Source organism: Rhamphochromis sp. 'chilingali' (genome assembly GCF_963969265.1).
Source record: "Rhamphochromis sp. 'chilingali' genome assembly, chromosome: 11".
Taxonomy (NCBI): domain Eukaryota; kingdom Metazoa; phylum Chordata; class Actinopteri; order Cichliformes; family Cichlidae; genus Rhamphochromis; species Rhamphochromis sp. 'chilingali'.
This window is the reverse complement of record NC_137938.1, coordinates 37,390,088-37,410,087: the sequence shown is the minus strand read 5'-3', so window position 1 is coordinate 37,410,087 and position 20,000 is coordinate 37,390,088. Positions and strand designations below refer to the sequence as shown.

At 44.5% G+C, this 20,000-nt stretch overlaps 2 protein-coding genes across 3 annotated transcripts in view; both read left to right on the top strand.

Annotated features, from left to right (window-relative positions):
- The window catches only part of mtx1a (metaxin 1a), a 14,772-nt gene extending 8,823 nt beyond the window's left edge, over positions 1-5,949 (top strand). Inside the window, exons 4-8 of one of the 2 annotated variants that reach the window (XM_080895803.1) lie at positions 347-436; positions 519-701; positions 3,251-3,327; positions 3,737-3,894; positions 5,279-5,949. In XM_080895803.1, coding sequence (XP_080751929.1) covers positions 347-436; positions 519-701; positions 3,251-3,327; positions 3,737-3,894; positions 5,279-5,514 — 744 coding nt within the window. In that variant the 3' untranslated portion in view covers positions 5,515-5,949. Of the gene's footprint in view, positions 1-343; positions 437-518; positions 702-3,250; positions 3,328-3,736; positions 3,895-5,278 lie in introns of both variants that reach the window. The other variant, XM_080895802.1, reaches the window with a different exon arrangement.
- Positions 5,950-9,042: 3,093 nt separating this feature from the next.
- Positions 9,043-20,000, top strand: part of thbs3a (thrombospondin 3a) — a 26,946-nt gene continuing 15,988 nt past the window's right edge. Inside the window, exons 1-5 of the mRNA XM_080895789.1 lie at positions 9,043-9,667; positions 13,942-14,148; positions 18,818-19,071; positions 19,687-19,789; positions 19,952-19,978. Coding sequence (XP_080751915.1) covers positions 9,586-9,667; positions 13,942-14,148; positions 18,818-19,071; positions 19,687-19,789; positions 19,952-19,978 — 673 coding nt within the window. The 5' untranslated portion in view covers positions 9,043-9,585. The remainder of the gene's footprint in view (positions 9,668-13,941; positions 14,149-18,817; positions 19,072-19,686; positions 19,790-19,951; positions 19,979-20,000) is intronic.

The window sequence follows — 20,000 nt, the reverse complement described above, 5'->3', positions numbered from 1 at the left end:
TCATCTTGTGCATGGCTTCATCAGTGTCTCACATTGTTGTGGAGCAACTCTTCTTCATGCCGTAGCTTCAGTTCATGGAGGTTCAGGGAGGCAGTAGATAATATGAGACAACGAGGACGCTAAGATGTGATGTGGTAAATAAACTCAGACTGTGCAGCCAGTTCTTGTTTTTTAAAGTCGTTGAACATTCAGGCACAAATCACTGACAAAAACAGATTCTAAGTGTTTAGAAGCGACTGCAGTGAGCTCCTTTTCCTTTCATTGGAGCATCATTAACTTGCTCCACTCTTTGTTCCTGTTTTATCGACGTTTAATCCTGATGTACTTTTTTTTTTCTTCCCAGAAGTTCAATGCAGACTACGACCTGTCGGCCAAGGAAGGCGCCGACAGCCTGGCCTTCATCTCTCTGATGGAGGAAAAACTCATGCCGGCTCTGGTGAGACGAGTTTCTCTGCTAACAAACCGAGAGTGCGTTTCTCCTGAGCTCGTCCCTGAATCTCTGGATCAATCCTCTGCAGATTTACGCTTTCTGGATCGAGCCAAAGAACTACGTGGACGTGACTCGGCGCTGGTACGCCGAGCACATGCCGTTCCCCCTGAACTTCTTCCTGCCGGGACGAATGCAGCGGCAACAGCTGGAGAAACTGCGACTGCTGCGAGGAGACGAGAGGCTGGAGGCCGGAGAGGAGCTGGAGAAGGAGGTGAGCGCTCGGAGGGGGAGGAGGTCAGAAGAGATCGAGCCTCCTCTGATTTACCAGCTTCAGAATAAAACAGCTGATCGAGATCAAGATGATCCAGATGCCATACTGTGAAGTCATTCTTTAACATTTTATAGGCAGTAAATTCATCTTCGATACATACGTAAAGCCTGTTATCTAATCTAACTTGTGCATTTCTTTCTTCCCTTCCTCCTCGCTCTCTTTTTCCCAACTTCCTTCCTTTCTCAATAAATCCCAGCCTTCTCTTTGTCCTTGTGTTTATAAAAGAAGTGAACGAATTTCCCCTGAATTGAAACTCCAGCATGAGAATAAAAAGTGAGGTCACCGTGTCCGTGGAGCGTCCACCAGACCCCCTGCTTTTGTGAAGGAAACACTGACTTTCAGCCGGCTGCAGTGACAGCAGAACATGCAGAAGCTCCGCGGTTTTCCACTTCAGACGCAGATATCGTTTCCATGTGTTCGGGCTGCTGAAGTGGTTGGAACGAATCTAGACTGAAAGGAAAACTTTTTGTCAGCGGAGCTTTCTGTTGGAAAAGTGCACATGCAGAACAACCAGTCCGCTTTGGACAAAGGTCAGAGGGCACGCTGCGTTCAGGGGAAGGTAGTTAAAAAGCAATTTGTTCCTGTCAGTGCGGAAACCTTCAGAGTCGACTTTTCAGGAATGAACGATCGCCGAAGTCGCCTATTTTCCAGGGTTGTTTCCTCTGAGTTTGACTCCCCTTCAGGTCGTAACCAAGATAAAGACGTCACGGTGGATGGTTCATAGAGACGTAGTCTGGCTTGTCAAGCAGAAACCAGTGAGGCTGGAATTTTGAGTATGTACAGAAAGGGGAATAGAGATGCCAGGAAGCAGAGTGAACTAGAGGGAAAAAGTCAGTCATGGAGCCTGAGGGTGATAGCATCAGTTGGTCTGATGGTTCATCCAAGAAGAGGATCTGGACAACATCTGAATCACAGTTTGGATATTTGTGATCCCAGGAGAAACTCTGGTGGCGTTTCAAGCCTGTAACTGATTTTTAAACCACAGTACCGCTTCACGATGATCGTTGTGGGTGTAGACTATCAGATGGTAACTGAAAGCCTCGAGGGCTTCTCTCTTTGCTTCACACATGCACTCATGCAGACACGAATTGAAATTCGGTGCCCGTTTCGCCCGCTGTGATCAAGGCGGCAGAGCAGCGTGGCGGCTGTATTTATAATGGATTCAATCAAAGTTTGAGAAAGTCTCATTTTATTGGAAGTTACGCATTACGTCGACATGGTCATCTGGATGAACCGGCCCTTTAAATGTCCATAGTACCCGATGCAAATGGAAACTCTGGGCCAAAAACACGCCTCCAGTCCAACAGCATAATATTAACATCCAGATAATTCAGTTATTAATTTGATGTCACGCTCTTTAAAATACTGACTGGGTAAAATATGAATGTACTGCCGAGTGTTTCCGTCATCTGGAGGGAAACCGTAGAAGAACTGCCTGAAATGTTGCACAGAGTCGACATTTTTTGTGGTCGGCACTGATGAAGTCTGAGGTGTGTTTGGATGCTCCAGAAAAGTGAGTTCGTCAGACACTTTTCCCCTGGAGATTATAAACACGTCACACAAATAAATCCTGATGACTTTGGTGAACATTTGGCTGTGCTTGAGGCTATAACGCTCATGTTTGAGAAGCCCTTTCTAAGTGACCGTACCAAAGACGTTTGGTATAACCCGACCTCAGCAGTCAGTCGCAGGAGTTTCTAAGGCATGAAGAAACGAATTGATGTGCTCTCTTTGGAGGTGTCCAGTGGAGATATTAACAGCTCTCAGTGGTCGTAAAAGGCATCACACCGTGCAGACTTTCAGCACAGGAGTTGGACACGGACCTTTGGCCTTGGCCATGTTAGTTCCTTGCTTTAGCTTTCACAGTTAAATTTATGGTGGCCCTTGGCTTTTTAATGCTTGGTTTCAATAGCACTAAGTCAGAGGAGCTGGTAATGGAACAGCTGTGTACACAGTGAGAGGAGGAACAATGAACTGCAGGAAATTTACTCCAGACAAGGAGGACCAAGGTCACAAGCATGACATCCAGGCAGCTCGAGACTCCATTGTAGCCTTGGCAGATTTAAGGTTAAAGGTTGGGAATCGGGGGCAAGTAATCGAGCCTTTAGAACTGAAGAAGCTTCTCGGATGAGAGGTGAAACATCTTCAAGCAACTTAAAGAAGTCCAGACGCTTTTCTTTCCAAGCTCCTTAGACTACTCGAGACTTTCCATCTTGTGAAGTCTGGTGGGACAAAGGGCCACATATGAACACACCTCTGGGTATCCTAAGGCCTCTCTTCTACCGTCCCAGTACCAGGAACAGAAAAAGCCCCAAAAGCTCCAGCACGAGACGACAAAACTGGCCCGGAGTTTTTTTGTTTTCAGCTTTTTAGCAGAACCAGACTTCCTGCACCTTTTGAGCCTTTTTTACAGATATTGTTGATCTATAAACTGAAGCTTCTGGCTTTGACCCAGTTTTGTCTTTCTGTGTCTGTCTTGTGGTTTTCAGTTGTACCGAGATGCTGCCGAGTGCATGAACCTGCTGTCCCAGCGACTCGGCTCTCACAAATTCTTCTTTGGAGACTCGTAAGTTCATCCACACGTTAACGTGAAAACACGAAGTTGGCTTTTCTCACAGGCAGCGCACTTGTATTACTCTGGGGAAACTTTGAAGATGGTCATTAAGTTAAAAGCTTTTCTAGAGGTGTTTCAGGCACCTCCACCCAGGAGGAGACCCGGGGCCGCTGGAGGGTTCGGGAGAAGGAGGTCAAATATACGTTAGACGATAGATTGATGGCTATCATTTTGAAAAACACTGTGTATCATGTTAACTGTGGTAAAAACTCTTGTAGACACCCTGTGTTCATGCACGTCTGTCCTCCTTATGTACCTTACTGCACTGCATACAGTGATGCACTCAGTAATTGTCACTGGGAGTTGCAGTGGTGACACCAGATTATTGGACTTTGACCCTAATAAGCTTTTCTCCCTGCAGGCCTTCCTCTCTCGATGCCTATGTGTTTGGTCACCTGGCGCCCATCCTGAAGTGCAAACTGCCCAATGGGAAACTACAACAGCATCTGAAGTCTCTCGACAACCTGACCAACTTCTGCACCAACATCCTGCAGCTCTACTTCCCCAAAGACGGCCGAGGTGAGGCACACAACAGTCCGAGAGCAGACTTCTCTTCTTTTAATCTTCTGACAAATTGTTCGCAGACTTTAAAGTGAAACTCTGAGAGCGAGATGTCTGAAACCATTAATAAGAGAAGTAACAACAGTTCAAGCCCGTCAGCATTTTTTGCCTCTGAGATGTTTTGGAATCGTTTATCCGTCTGAGATTGATGTGACATCGTGTAAACCGTCACTCTAAACAGATTGTCTCATTTTAGTCTGAAACGTGTTTTCTGCTGTTTGACTTCTGCCATCACTAACGAGGAACGAAGATGACATCAGGCACACATGTTGTAACACTTAGGGGGAAAAGACCCGGGATGCTTATCGGAGCGCTGTCACAAAGACGATGTTTGTTTTATTGGAGAGATTTTTGTTGTTGGTGCCTTTTAGAAAGTTTTGGTTGTGAACTTGACACCGTCTGAAACGCTCCCAGCTCGCTTTCATTTCAGCACACAGAGTATTTCCAGTAGTCGGAGTCTTGTGTGGACCGTTTCCTGCTGTGTGAGCGGGGACACCAGTGGAAAAGTTCCCAGTTCAATTCAGATTTAATTATAAAGCACCAGTTCACCACAACAGTCCTGCTTTATGCTCTAAAGTAAAGAGACTACAGCATCAACCCACAAATCTGTGACGCAGCACTTTACTACTACTTTACTTCTTTAGTTACAGTGTTTCACTTGAAAGAACAACTTTTAAAAGCCCACTCACATGTTCTAAGAGCATGGGGTCAAGGGTCAGGGTGCTTGTCATTGATGGTTCAGCTTTAAACCTAAACCATAGCCACAAACCCTGTGAAGGATCCTGGGAGCTTTTGAATTGTAGCTCGTGTTAATGCAACCTGCAGCGGTTCCTGATGGTCTACACAACTTCGTCTCATGCTTCAGTAATGTGACATTGACACGTTGTTGTGGTTGACATTTTGTTTATTGCTCCTGGAAACTCTGACATTAGTGTTCAAACTGGTGCTCGAAGCGCGCCGGGCTCTCTGGAGCTGCTGGATGATCACAGCTCAGGAAAGAAATGAAGCGCTTCGCCTCTTCGATAGGAAGACGAGAAGCAAAGTTTTCCACAGGAATTCTCGTTTCCAACTGCTGCGGTGATTTCCTTATGTGTCCTGTGGGAATCCCTGCATTGATACGGCAGCAGACCCGGTCCGCACACTCGTATTTCCACCCCAACCGAGGCAGAAAAAGTCAGAATGTGCACGATGAGCCAAAATGGCACCAAAGTGCACCAGCAGCTGTGATGTAGTGTTTCACGCTGCGGTTAGCGAAGCCACCGTGAGCGAGCAGAAACCGCCTAGAGTAGAAACACAGTAGAAACACGGCTGACATTCTCCCCGTTGTTGTTTTTTGGTTCAGAGAGCTTCAGTCAGAAGACTTCCCCCCACTCTGAAGGCGGAGACTTCGACCACGTTCCCAACAAGCGGAGGAAGCAGTTCCTGTCTGCTCTGGTGGCTCTGGGCGCCATGCTGAGCTACGCCCTCCTGACAGGCATGGTGTCAATCCAGCACGCCCATCACGAGGCGCTGGAGGAGCCGCCGGACCTGCAGGACATCGGCTCCCATCACGACCACGAGGACGAAGGAGACGGCTGAGGACGACGGGCCGAGGCCGCCGTGGGACTCCGCGGACAGCAGTGAAAATGTTCAGGATAAGATCCAGGTGCAGTTAGACAAAGTTTGGGTCCATCTGACCAAACAGGAAGCGTCAGTGTGAAGTTTATCAAATGAAAAAATAATTTATCGACACAAACGAGCCTCTGTGGACAGGAAGTGGAGTTTGGTGCTGGTGTATGTACAGAAATGAATTAAAGGAAAAGTGGAGTCACATGGTTTTGTTTAGTTTTCATGTGTTCTGTTTTATTTTCAACATAATATGAAGCAAAAGGAGAAGAAATGTTGACAGCGTTCACTACTGATGCATCTTTGTTCTGAACATGTTTCAGCGTAAGTTTCATGTGACGACGACACAAGAGAATAAAGCTTTAAATGCAGACGGATGGCTCCGTACTCATGGAGGATTCAAACAAAGCTTATTTGGGTTCATTTGTTGTTTTGTGGCTTAAATGATTTTTTTTCTCCATATAATCAAAGTCACCAGCAGCTGCCTTCACTTCATCTGTGGAAGTTATCAGCGAATGACAGAGGGGAGGTGCACAGAAGCAGAAGAGCGCCTAAACCAGCACATATAACAACGACTCGTTACCAGTTGTTATTCATGCTGGAATTCTACCGGCTTTCAACCTGGAGTTTCATTGATTTTGGTCCAAATTACCACATTTCCAGCGTGGTTCCAGTCACCAACTACTACTTTTTCTTCTGGTTGCTCGCTGTAGGGGGCGCCACAGCAGATCATCTGCCTCCATCTCCTCCTATCCCAGCATCCTCCTCTGTCATGCTTCTGCATGTCCTCCTTCATCCATGCTCTTCTCTTCCTGCCTGAAAGCTCCATCCCCGCCTCCCTCCTCTGCACGCGCTCATTTCTAATCCCGTCCATCCCGCTCATGAACGTCTTCAGTTCGGCCTCCGGCGTCTCCAAACGATACATCACAGCAGGTCTTGCCTCCATCTTTAAACTATCCTGTCACAATAAACGGCTCCCGTCTCCACCCACTCCTCTTCACCTCTCTTGTGTGCTGTCTGTTGCTTTGGAGCCCAGGTATTTTAAACTCCTCTGTCTCTCCTTCCCTGCTTCTGTCTCATTCACACACATGGATTCGTTCCCAAATCCGAACCCGAGCTTCACCGTCTTGGTTCCACGACAGCACGGTGACTCTTCCGCTCATTTCCGTGACCTCTGATGGAGTTTGTTATCTCCAACAGCAATTTAAGGTCTTATTTAATACAACGTGATGTTTATTTGATCAAGTATGCTCCCTTCTCGCTTCTGTTCAAATCTTCTGAGCCAGTCAGAATAAAGTTTCCACAGTGCGCTGTAAGATAAATAAGGATTATTGTTTGAGCTGGTAATCATGCTAAGCCACTCTACTAGTTTAGGAATGAAAACATGTTGCTGAAAATGAGAAGTAAGAATCATCTGGACTCACTCTGACTGAAACGAGAGGTCACGAGAGGTGATTTTACCGTAAACTGGACAATGAAACAACAGCAGACAACATCCACATGTCAGGATAATAGAAATGAATGTTTTTGAGCCACCCCTCCGCCCCGAGACTCCACCCATCCTGACCGGGTCTGGACCCCGGGGACGTACAGCTGCACATGACGCCACCTCACAGGAATCCTGGCCTGGCTTCTGTGCTGCGTGCTGTTAACGTGCGTGCCCCCCCCCCCCTGCTCTGCTGGGCTTAATGAGCTGATCTGGAAGCAGTTTGAGGAGCTGGATTCTTTCTCCAGACGCAGTTAAGACAGAATTACAAACTCTGTGTGACACTTTTTCACTCCTCACACACTTCTGCTTCAGACTGAGGAGGCAAAAAGGAGCCGGAGGTCTGGAGGTGGAGAGGTGGCGTTTCCTTCCTCCCCTCACCTGCTGTTAAACACGAGTTTCCATGGCAACGTGCTGGAGTCAGAAACAAACAGTCTGAAAGCGTGAGAGGAGGCATGCAGGGAGGACCGCAGCAGAAACCGAGAGCTCGCCTTCTTTGTGTTGCTGATTTCATCGAGAATCACTCCCACGTTACGTTTTCACTGAAGTTCGCTTCTCTCCTTTACATCAGGACGGGAGCCTGGAAACCTCCAGCGCTTCATGTTCAGTCATGTTTATGATGAGGACTTTAGAAACATTAAAATCATGAATCCATGGATGTTTTCATGTGTGTTTGTTTGGCTGCAGGGCCCTGCGACCTCTTGATGCCTCTCAGTCTGTGCCAGCTTGGCCTTGAGTAATTCTTCACACATGAATCCTTCAGTAGAGCCTGCCCATCTAAGACACGCCCACCCACCAACCAAACAATTTAGTTCAGACAGCTTAAAAAAGTAATTAGTAACTAATTACTGATTACTTCTTCAAAAAAGTAATCCAGTTGCTTTACTGATTACTTACATTTTTTGCTGATCAAAAGTAATTAGTTACTTAGTTACTTTTTAAAAACATGATACACAACCTGAATACGTAATAAAGCAACAGACCTTTCAGCCCAATTCTAATTTTTATGCCTAATCGTCATATAAAATTGAATCAAATGGAAAGCCTCTTTTTAAAACTTGTTTAATTACTTTTAAACTTTTAATTTTATGCATCAAGCAGAAAATAAATTATATTCAACAGTCTTTGACTTGAAGAAATTGTTTAACATTTAAACCTATTTCCTGCATATAAAATAAAATAATGTCATCATAACGCAGCTTGCTTACGGGAAAGTAACAGTAATCAAATTACTTTTTTTGCAATAGTAATCCCTTACATTACTTGTTACTTGAAAAAGTAATCGGATTACAGTAATGCATTACTGCCCATCGCTGGAGATCACACACAGACTTTAGACTGAGGTCTCAGCCTGTAAAGACGATCCCCCAACCGCCCCTCCCTGAGCCTGGTTCTGCTGGAGGTTTCTTCCTGTTAAAAGGGAGTTTTTCCTTCCCACTGTCGCCAAAGTGCTTTCTCACAGGGGGTCATACGATTGTTGGGTTTTTCTCTGTGTGTACTATTGTAGGGTCTTTATGTTACAATATAAAGAACCTTAAGCTGACTTGTGATTTGGCGCTGTATAAATATAATTGAATTAAATTGCAAATCACTGCAGTATCAGGCTAATAAAATCCGTATGGACACTGAAGTACAAACACGTGGGACGTATCGCACAGCATGCCATGTGTGTTTTTTCAGCTAGTTCCATTAGCCATCCAAAAGGATTCAACAGAGGTCCACTTCCTGAACTTCCGGACGTTTTTCTTCTAATTCTTCTTGTAAATTATTTTCTGAACTCACACAAGGACCCTGCACCCGGGGGTGTCACAGTCTGGCCCTGGACCCTCAGCTGGCCCCCTGCAGGACTGAATGAGGGTCCCAGAACACAAAGGTGGTACGGACATCAGAGCTCCTGGGAGGCAGCTCCTGACCTCTGACACCTGACCTCTGACCTGCTGTGATGGATGGAGGAGTGATCTGTTTACTGCCCTCACAGCTGCAGCCATCAGGCACTAAACTGATTCTCGACCCCTTATTCGCTGTTATGTAATCTGATCCGAGCTGCTTCTCTGTTTGTTATCCAAAAAAGTGAAGTGCAGATGTTTCACTTCAAGATAAGAAAACTTTAACCTATGAAAAAAACTTCCTTTCTCTGTTTTTACTTTGTTGTTGTTTTTAAAGTTGAATTAATTTGATTTTCTTTTATTGTTATTGTTGCTCTCGGGTCGCGCGCACGACTTGAGCGCGCGCCAGCAGCAGTTTCCAGCTGTGCTCGTGAACCCGCCCGTCAGTTGCTCGGTTTGTCCTGCGGTGCTTCGGCTCCTCTCCTCACCGCTCACCGCTGCTGTTCGTCGGTGTGGATACAGCCTGCTCTCTCGGTCCTCTTGCTCCTTCCTCCTGGCTGAAACTGCCCCTGCTCCCCTCTCCGTCCTCCAGCTTCTCCGACCTTCTTTGGAGAGCTCCTCGGGTTCTCCTTCGGTTCCCCCAAGTCCAGCATCGCGTGGGACCTGCACGGGTTTCTGTACCTCCGGGATCTCCGGTTTAAAGTTTCCAGAGCCGGTTCTTTGAGGTCCAGCATGGGTTGGTGTGTCCCGGTTCTGCTGTCACTCATCGGCGCTCAGCTCGCTGCGGGAGTCCCGGACGGACCGGACGTCCAAGGTCAGAGAACCGAACCAACCTGCAGCTGATGCTGTAACTGAAACCGAGTAAAACGGGATGGGAAGTAGTTGTAATCCTCGAGTACTGCACTGAAGTACTGCTTTAGTACACTTCGTAGTGACACATTAACTATAGCTGCTGATTTTATTAACTCCGAGCACGTTACTAATATTGTTTCAACGCTACACGTTACCAGTTTTCATATTACAGTTTTAGCAAACTTAGCAAATACATTGAAAAACTGCTCTTTAATAAATGGTGTTTATTAATGTTAATACCAGGTTTGTGTTACTAATATTGCACGACCAGCTTTCAGGTTATGAGTTCATAGCAAACGGGTTTATTAATAACAAATAAATCATTACTGATACTGTTTTAGTGTTGGTCTTACGATTTTATGGAAAAAAGGTAAATGTGTTCTACATTTATATTAAATGTATTAATAAGCTTTTCATTATTACACCTTCTAACCAGGTGGTGTAAAATCTCCCTTTCTGTTCTTAAACCTATTAAAAACTAATCTATACTCATGAATTACTCAAATTAAAATGTTTTATTTCTTTAATAAAAGTTCTTGAGACTGTATCAGATATCAGTCGATCACCTGAAGTCAGAAATTTTAGTAAGGCAGTGAAAAGGTGATTATGGATGCACAACCTGGATATTTTAGTTTGGATTTCCAGTCCCGGAGACAGAGTGAGATGGTCTAAAACATCCCGAGGACGTGTTCGGCTCAGGATGCTGTTTCTGTGAAACAAAGTGTGCTGCTGAGGAAGTTTGAACAGCAGGTGGAAGCTGACGAAGGTCTCACCTCAGGCCTCACGTCCATGATGGAGCGTTTAGTTATCTGAATAATAGTCTGATAATAACATCAGTGCCTGCTAAAGACTCCAGTCCTGCTGAGTGCGTTATTAGTCCATTATAGTAATAAATAGTGATGCAGCCAGCTGGCAAAGGGAGCCAGCTAGCACTAGCTGATAACTGAATGAGGTCGTTTCTAAGTCACTAACACTGAACCTTTAAAATGTGGAGTCCAAAACCAGTGGATGATGTCATGGCAGCCATGTCCATCTTCTACATACAGTCTGTGGTCTTAGAGATCCAGATTTTTAATCATACCTAACTTTCCAAAGTCCTTTTTGGAATAATACAGAAAACATTAAAGAACACAAAAGGTGTCCATATTGCACATGCTGTGTAATCCACAGTGACAGCAGCTGCTGCTCACCGATGAATGTTACATAAAACACAGCAGCTGCATATTGGGGTGAATTGTAATGATTTTATTTTTTTGTGAGGACAGATTCACTCAGACTAAAGAGAAACACAGACACAGACACAGACACCAAATAAAAACCGAGCAAGGAGTTCAGGACTGAGGTGCGGACCTCTGCTGACTCTGGGCTGAGAGACCATCTTCACAGTGGCCTAATAAAGAGGAACAGATGTTATAGATCAGCAGGATCACTGCTCCTATTTTTCAAGTGTTTAAAACAATCTGATGAGAAGAAAGCTTCCTCAGTGTGTCAGCGCTTTCACTGCTTTCTTCCACTTTGGGATTGTTTATAGTAACTTTCTGGGTTTCCAACAACATTTTTTTTAATCTTTTCAATTTTATCTTCTGGAAAACAGCTGCAAGAGATTTGGACTAAAAGCGAGGACTTGAAAGGGGTTCCCCGTCTGCTAAGGATTCATTTTCTGTGACGTAAGCCCAGTGCAGACAGAGATCATCTTTAAATCTTTCATTTTATTAACAAATACTTTATTACCATTAAAACATGGAAAACAGGGTTTTGGAGGCGAGGCAGAGATTCTGTTGCTTTTAAGAAACGACCAACAAACTATCAAAAAGAAACTGTACTCAGTCAAGTGATCTGAGAAAAGGTGTTTAACGTTTGCAGGAGTGACTTTATTTAGGACCAAGTGTTAAGTCTGCAGACTGAAAGGTGGGCGTGGCCACTGTGGGGTCGCCTGCTGGTTTCACGACTCTTCTGCGTTTTAAAGCCTCTGCACTGGGATCAGTTTTAGCGTCAGCTGTGTCTGCGTGATGCTCTGACCTGTTACTGTGTCTAACACTGAGCCACCTTTGTGAAACCAGTAAATTGAGCTTAAACTGGTTCCAGCCAGATGTTTATGGTCTGAGCCCCCTCCTGCGGGCTGCATGGAGCTGACTCCTCTTTCTGCGGAGGTTCAGGTGCTACACTAGTCTCCAGTTTGAAGATTGTTGGGGTTTGTTTTAAAACATCAGGAGTCATCTGTTATTATTGGACTAAGACATCCTGGCTGGTGTGAGGGTGGAGGGGCGGCAGGATTATCAGCTGTCTGTGTTGTTCTTCCTCTGTGGTGTTTGTGTTCAGCAGATGGACTGATCAGAAACTTCCTGAGTCGAGCTCACCAACGTAGCTTAGTTTCACAATAAAAACCTGGAAGCTGCACGTTGAAGTTTGCTGCGTCGGTTCATGTATCAGCAGCCGACAGCACCTCGCACACTGCTCTGCTCTGTGTGCTGATTAGTGTCAGTCAAGGCAAGCCGGCCCTTGCCCTGATTGATCTCTATCTCGCCTTCTGTCATCAGACCGTAGCTGCTTGGAAAGAGCCGTTCTGCTGAGCAGCTTCACTTTTGTGTTCCTGCATTGGTGGTCCCTAATCGGTTTTGTATGCAGCTCACTCAGGGTAGAGATTTCTTAGGTACTCCTGAACCACGCCTATTCTGTGTAAGGATACGGGTTAACTTTTGTATTTTTATTTGTCACGAAAGAGCATTCATGGAGCACAGGTTCCATTTATCTTAGATCAGGCGAGGTTTTTTCTTTGAGTCAAGTATTAAAGAACAATATTCTTGCATCCTTTGCGATGTTCAGACAATATTTTAGCTCCCAGAGGAATCTCATCTATTTGTCTCGGTGACATTAAACCGCAGCAGCCGCTCTGACTCATGTGATCCTCGACCAGAATTTTCTGGTGTGTTTGAAATCATCACTGTTAAATCCACAGTGGGAGGAGCAACAATTAGAGACACCCAGTGAGAACAAGAGGGGAGATGTAAACCACCTTCATGCGTCTGTACAAATCCAGCTGAGGTGCAGAAATGCATCTGTTGTCTCGTTTTGCAGTCTGAGCAGTTGAGTGATTGCAGGAAGTTTCAGATGTTAAAAAGGAAGCTTTAACTCAGTATTGTTGTGACTTGGAGTCTAATTTAAACGTGCAAAGGTCACAAGAAAGTCAGATATTAGCTGTTAGATGCTCAGATCCTCATATGATTCTAATAAAAAAAATGAAGAAGAAACCAATAAAGATGGTCTTTAAGGAAAATGGGGGCGACGGTGGGTCTCCTACATCTTTCTAAATGATTTCCATTTATCCTTCAGTTATGTCTGCTTTATTCTGGAGAGCGTCCTGAGGGCAGGAGCTGATCCCAGCTGGCTGGAGAGAGAGGCGGCGTGTACCTTGGACAGCTCAGCAGGCGATCACAGAGTTTATGATTTTTAGTGTTGAACTTTCAGCCTTAGCATCAATCATTTCGAGGCAGTATCTGTTTCTACGTCACGACAGAACGTCTTAAAATATGCTGCCAGGCTTTGGCATCGACCTGACGCCGCCCGGCACTTTTCCAGATGTTAAAAGTGTGCTGATTGTATGTAAAGGTTCTGAAACTGAGACCAAAACCTAACGCGTTTCATGTTGTCGACGATCAAAACAAAAGAGACTTGCCAAACATCTGCCCTGGTGTTGAATGTAATAAAAAGAAAAAAGTTCTTCTATTTGACGACTTTCTCAACAAATCGAAAACATCTGGAAATGAGCGAATTCCCTCATCCGCTTTATTTCTTAGTTTTGATGCCTGTTATAACCAGATGTTTTTATTGTGTCATTCTTTACTTATGGTTGTTGTTGTTGGTTATCTTTTTATACAAGTTACATTTCTGTGACATGTGGATTAATTAGTAGTGACGAGAAAGTAAAACAGGATTCTTCTCTGCATCTTTGCTAAGATAATCAGTACAGAGATATCTCTGCGATCACACGGTGGGTCTTTGTCCACAGCTGTCACTACAACATGATTTCTAATTTCCAGTTTGGCCGTTGATTGGCTGTTTGGGGCAGTGGTTCAATTCCTGTGTGAGTCCTTTGAGTGTCAGATTTGTCTCACGGTGTCTCTGATGAAATCTGAACAGGAGTCAAAAACCAGTTCAGCTTTTTTCTCTTTGAGGTTTCTGAGCTAACGGACTCTCGTGTTAACGAAACACTTGTGTGCACTCTTTCCTGCTCCTCAGTGATCGACGTGTTGGGTCTGCAGGACTCGAAGCAGAGCGTTGCAGCGGTGGAGAAGCTGTCTGGTGGTCTGAGCGCACTCAGTGACATCTACGTGGTGTCCACGTTCAGGCTGCCGGCAAAGCTCGGAGGAGTTCTGCTGGGCATCTACAGCAAGCAGGACAACAGGAAGTACCTGGAGGTCGCCATCATGGGGAAGATCAACAAAGGTTGGTGGATGTGTAGCAGCTCACCCTCATCTGACTCCAGCTCTGATCCAAACACCATCCAAATCCTCTTTATTTTAAACTCTGCTGGAAATCTTAAACTTTCCACAGATCCCAAAAGTGTCAGGATGGATTTTGTTGAAATGAAACAGCAGAGCTGTAAAAGCTTTCCATGAAAGCATGAAGGCTGCGGTTCGAATACTTCACTGAGAGGAAACACCTCACCAAGAGGGTCGACGTAGCAGGTTCAGGACAAGGAAAGAAAGGAAGGAAATGTGGCGTCTTTAGCTTAGCAGCTGGTCCACAGTGTTTCTGTGACATCTGACAGAAACGTTTTATTTTACCTTTGAACCCACAGGGCCCTGGAGAGTAACGCACCGTACCGTGGAGCAGTAAGGAGGTTCCACAGATCACTGAGGAATCCCGAGACTCTGTGGGGTTCTTCAGGAGGTGTGATGGTCACTGCAAAGGTTTTAGTTGTTGTTGAAGATGTTTCATTAAAATCATTCAGCTGATGATGATGATGGAGGAAGTAAAAACCGTTATGACAGGCTTGTTAGAGTTATTCACACCGTTTCCACCAATCATCCTGCACACTCCACTCACCAGAGAGACACTGAACAATCTGGGGACAAAAGCAGTCTTTAATATTCCACAGGTTAAACTACACTTTAATTTCCTGTGCTCCAGGGGTGGGGAACTCCAGGCCTCGGGGGCCGGTGTCCTGCAGGTTTTAGATGTGCCCTTGATCCAACACAGCTGATTTAAACGGCTAAATGACCTCCTCAACATGTCTTGAAGTCCTCCGGAGGCCTGGTAGTGAACTAATCATGTAATTCAGGTGTGTTGGCCCAGGGTGATATTAACTCATTCACTGCCATTGACGTTTATAGACGTCAATTTCGTTTTTCAATGGGAGGGGCCAGAATACAACCTCGGGCAGCTTGTCAGTGAATTTTATTTTTTCATATATTTGTAAATAAATTGTTTTGATAAAACATAACCTTTCTCAGTGTTATTTCTGTTTTATAGAAGTGAAAAACTATTTTATATGTTAGAGGTGTCACAAAGCAAGAAATATTAGTGTCAAAGGCACTTTTCTGCTTGAAATGTATTTTTCACAAAAAGCTCGTTTTCTCCCTTTTTTTGGTCAAAACAGGCATTTTTGGTGGAACCCACCTCTCTTCTACAGCTGATTACTAAAGAATGGAAAATGGTAGAAACAAGCTTTTTTTTTTTTGGATGAAAGAAGAGAGTCTGTTCTTCATTTTGGTAGGTTCAGCGTTTATATGATCATAACACACAGTTTTCTGTGGCTCTTCAAAAATGAGTAAAAATGCTCAAAAACCCTGGCAGTGGGGAGTTACCTGATTTGAAAATGGCTGGCAGTGAATGAGTTAAAAGCTGCAGGACACCGGCTCTCGAGGCCTGGAGTTCCCCAGAGTCAGACTCTGACCTAAACAGCTCATCAGAAAGGGCACAGAGTTTTCCGTCACACTTGTTTGTTCATCTGTTTCTTCCACAGCATGTCTTTATCCTGTCTTCCTTCTCTCACCCCAACCAATCACAGCAGATGGCCCCGCCCCTCCCTGAGCCTGGCTCTGCTGGAGGTTTCTTCCTGTTAAAAGGGAGTTTTTCCTTCCCACTGTCGCCAAAGTGCTGCTCACAGGGGGTCATATGATTGTTGGGTTTTCCCTGTATGTTATTGTAGGGTCTACCTTACAATATAAAGCACCTTGAGGCGACTTTGTGATCTGGCACTGTGTGAATAAAATTGAATTGAATGTATTGGAATTTCTGGTTCTGCACAGGCCGCTCTCTCAGGTTTCAGTTTGTGACATCAGTCTCTTGCACGCCCTCTTGTCTTTGCTATAGATGAAAATGTATATAACTTCAGGACTACGTCACCATCTACGTCCACTCGAGGTGCAGCGTCTCCTTCTTACCTGTCATAAAGGTTGAACAGCAGAAATTTCTCACAGATTGTCCACTGACAGTTAGACATGGAGGAAAAATCTGTTGTCAAAAAATCAAATATGAACCTATTGATACATTCTGATGTAGTTTTCCCACAAGTGGCAAATAAAATACATCAGCTGGTCCAGGAGCACATGGGCTGTAAAGATGCAGACACTAAGATGTGACGTTTCCACTGAGTGACACATTTAACCTGCAGACTCCACGCATGTCTGCCACATCAAACACACAGCTGAGCCTGACAGACTGAAGATCTGTGGAAACTCTGAGTCCTGCAGAACTGAGACGGTGGCTGATTACAGAGCTGGTAATCACGCCGAGCTCAATGATGTTTAATGAAGCTGAAACTGAACACTGCGCTCTGATGGTTCAGCTCTGAATGACGTTCACGTGGCTCTGTGCTGGGCGGGTGCAGTCTGGTCTGATCAGCTGGTCTCCGCCGGGCCGGCACAGGAATCTGGTTCTGTTGTCGTTTTATAATCTTCTTCATCCTGATAATGACAGACTGCGAGTTCAGCCTGCAGCTGCTCTAACTACATGATTGCTGTAATCAGACTCCATGTTTCATAAACTACTCTGTGTTTGTGTTTTGGCTTAGGCCGACCTTTGACCTCGTGATTTAGCTGTCTCAAAATGCTTTAGTCTGAATATGATCCACACAAATTTTCCAGAGAGCCTCCTCGCCTTGAAAATAGGCCAATAATGGGACTATTTCCAGCAGCGGATGAATCTGCACTGGGTTCTCTGGTGACAGTAATTTATGTTGAACTGAGCGCAGCTCTGTGGGACAGAGAAATAAGATACAACTATAACTTTTATCTTTACGCCACCACAGTTATTTTATCCTGGTAGTTTTATTTTCTTGGTGCTTCTCATGTTTTTATTGGTCAGCAGAGCTCCTTCTTCCTGCTGCTGCGAGCTGCCAGCCATCCGCTCCTTCAGACTGTTTATTCTTTTTAATTTTTTCCGTTACGCTTCTTCCATTTTCTCATCCACGGAACCGTTGCCCTGATCGCCTACAAAACACTTTCAAACAAAAGCATTTAGAAATTAGAGCATGGGCAGTTCCTGTCTTTATGAGTAAGCTGTGGATGATTTCCTCCTGTTGACCCTCATAAATAACTTTCTTATTTGTATCTTAGTAACACTTTCTGTGTAGAAGACAGATAGGAGTTAAAGACTGGATTAATATTTGCTCAGTACTGCAGTCTAATATCGATGAGTTCTATTTTTCTTTCATCAACATCTCTCAGGTTTGTTCTCATCTGCAGAGCTGTCCTCTATAACCTCCTGAGACCCGAACTCTCCCACAGCAGCATTTTTAATTTCTCTTTGATATTTGGGCTGATTGGGACCTGATGAATGTAAAAACAAAGAATTACCAGATTTTTACCTTATTAAGAGCCACATATGAGGATATTCATTTAAAATATTTGATAGAACAGTAGCAGGATAATGTTCTTGTAAGTGGATATCAGGCCCTTGTAGAGCAAAATTGAGTTTTTTGGTCTAAATAACCCAAAATGTGATGTCCAGGAGGTTAAAGCCCATTTGTGTAACTATTTCTAAATCCCGTTAGAATTGCAGCCACATAAGCTAGCGCAATAATTAATTTTTTTGCATATGAAACCGGAGGAGCGTACTTAAGCAACACGCATTCAGCTTGTCTCAGGTCACAGTTTCCTTCCAGAAATGTCTTTTTTTAAAAACCGCATAAAAAGCGCTGGAAACAACAAAAACATTATAATCGAGAAACACGCTTTGCCGAGCCGATCAACGTTGGAATAAACGTCAGCGCAAGCTATCGCACGACCGCCCTCACTTGCCAAAACCGGAAGTGATGTCATTTTTGCGGGAAACATAGTTTTTCCCTGCGGGGCCTTTCGAAGGTTTGCTGGTGTTTGTGAGTCATGTTGGCCTGTCTGTGTCATTTTGTTGGAGGCTCAGGACTTAAACTGCACTGTTGTTGGAAATAGTTTATTTTGATGCTTTTTTTTGCAAAATGTTCACAAATTATTTATTTTCATTTTTCCTGCAGTTTATAAAAATTGGTGCATCTCAAAAATGTAAAGACACTCAAAATAAATTTCCAGTGTTTGGAAAATATTTCATGCAACTAAATATAAACCTAGTTTATTGCACTTTGTTTTGTAATTTATGTAGTTACTATGGACTTAATGCAAACATATTATTAACATCTGGGATATAATGGCTGTATTGACATATAGCAACTCAAAATGCTGCCACAAATGGCACTACAGCAGGTAATATATGAAAATAAAATCTGGCCGACTTGGTTCTCTGACATGTGACAGAAAATGCCGCTTAACACTAAACCTTCATGATACTTCTGTATCATTATTGTGTCTAATTATAGGTGTTGTTGCAATGACTTAATACTGCCACTGTTAGATCAAACTGCAAATTACAAGGTGGTCATCTATAATCTCTAACCAGCGGCTCTGCGTTATCTTAATATAAACCCTATAAAAACAGAGCTATGCTTTATATGTAAGTCTATAAAATACCTGATGCCGTGTTTGTGATCATGATGCATTTAAACCAAACGTCAAACTGTTCATTTTTTTCTCCTCTTCTTCTACTCCATCTATTTCTGCTCCAACTGCGACTTCTCTCTCCTCTCCTTTCTTTTACTATCTTTTGTTCTACCGTCCATGTTCTTCTGGTTCTTCAGTCCTGGTTCGTTACGTCAAAGCTGACGGGAAGGTCCACACCGTGAACATGCAGAACGCTAACCTGGCTGATGGACGGACTCACTCCATCATCCTGAGAGTCGGTGGCCTGCAGCGTAACAACATCAACATGGAGCTGTATGTTGACTGCCGACTGGCTGACTCCAGCCAGGGCCTGCCGCCGCTGGTTCCCCTGCCCAGAGAGGTGGAGATGGTGGAGATTAGACACGGGCAGAAGACTTACGCCCGACTCCAGGTTGGAGCAGCAGAAAATTAACGATCTGTTCAGTGATTAAGGAAATATTATGAGTGTTTTTGAAATAGAAGGATGTGTCAGGGGTAACTGCTGGTTGGACTAAACTGGATTTTTGAAGACACTGCTTCAGGCTGTGGAAATACAGATGAGACTTTTACTGTGAAGTAGAAGAACAGGGTTTAAATTACCTGACGAGCAGCCAGTTTGCTGAAAAAGCAGGAGGTAATTATTTGTGAAAGAGGGGGTGAAAAATGAGTCGCATAAACTCTGGATTAAAATCACTAAGTGGGGCAGGTAATATTAAAATCACTCCACCTCCCTCAGAGAAATAAATCCCATCTGAAAGGGCCTTTGTGCATGAGCCAGCACGGGGACGAGCACAGAGGAGAGTGAATAAAGCAGTGATGGGCAGCACCGCCAGTGGAACATTCGTCAGTGTCTGCACTTCACATGAGGAAAAAACCCAATTAAAGGGCGTGCTAATTACAGCCCTCTGCCAGTTTAACTGCGTCTGAGCTTCAACGTGAGAGTGAGGAACACATTTTGATAAATGAAGGGAACGGTTCCCTCACAGTTCTTGCTCTGTTCCACACTTTCTCTTCTTCTTTGTTTCAGGGGGCTTTGGTGTCCCTCATGATGGCTTTAGGGGGCAGCGTTGCTAAAGCTGGATCTCTGACTGACTGCCCGTTCCAAGGAGACTCGTCATCCTATAACTCAGGTCAGCTCACTGAGATCTCACTCAGTGTGGCTCTCTGCACTCAGACCTTCAGAGAGAGCTGGTTTCTCCTGCAGCTTTACACTCCAGCTGATCATTTTCTAACTGTAATCAATTATACCCTGTGTGACATTAATAAACAGTGATGAATTCTTTCTCTTCCAGTGAGCGGCGAGGTGAACTCCATCCTGGGTGAGATTTGCTTTTTTTTATG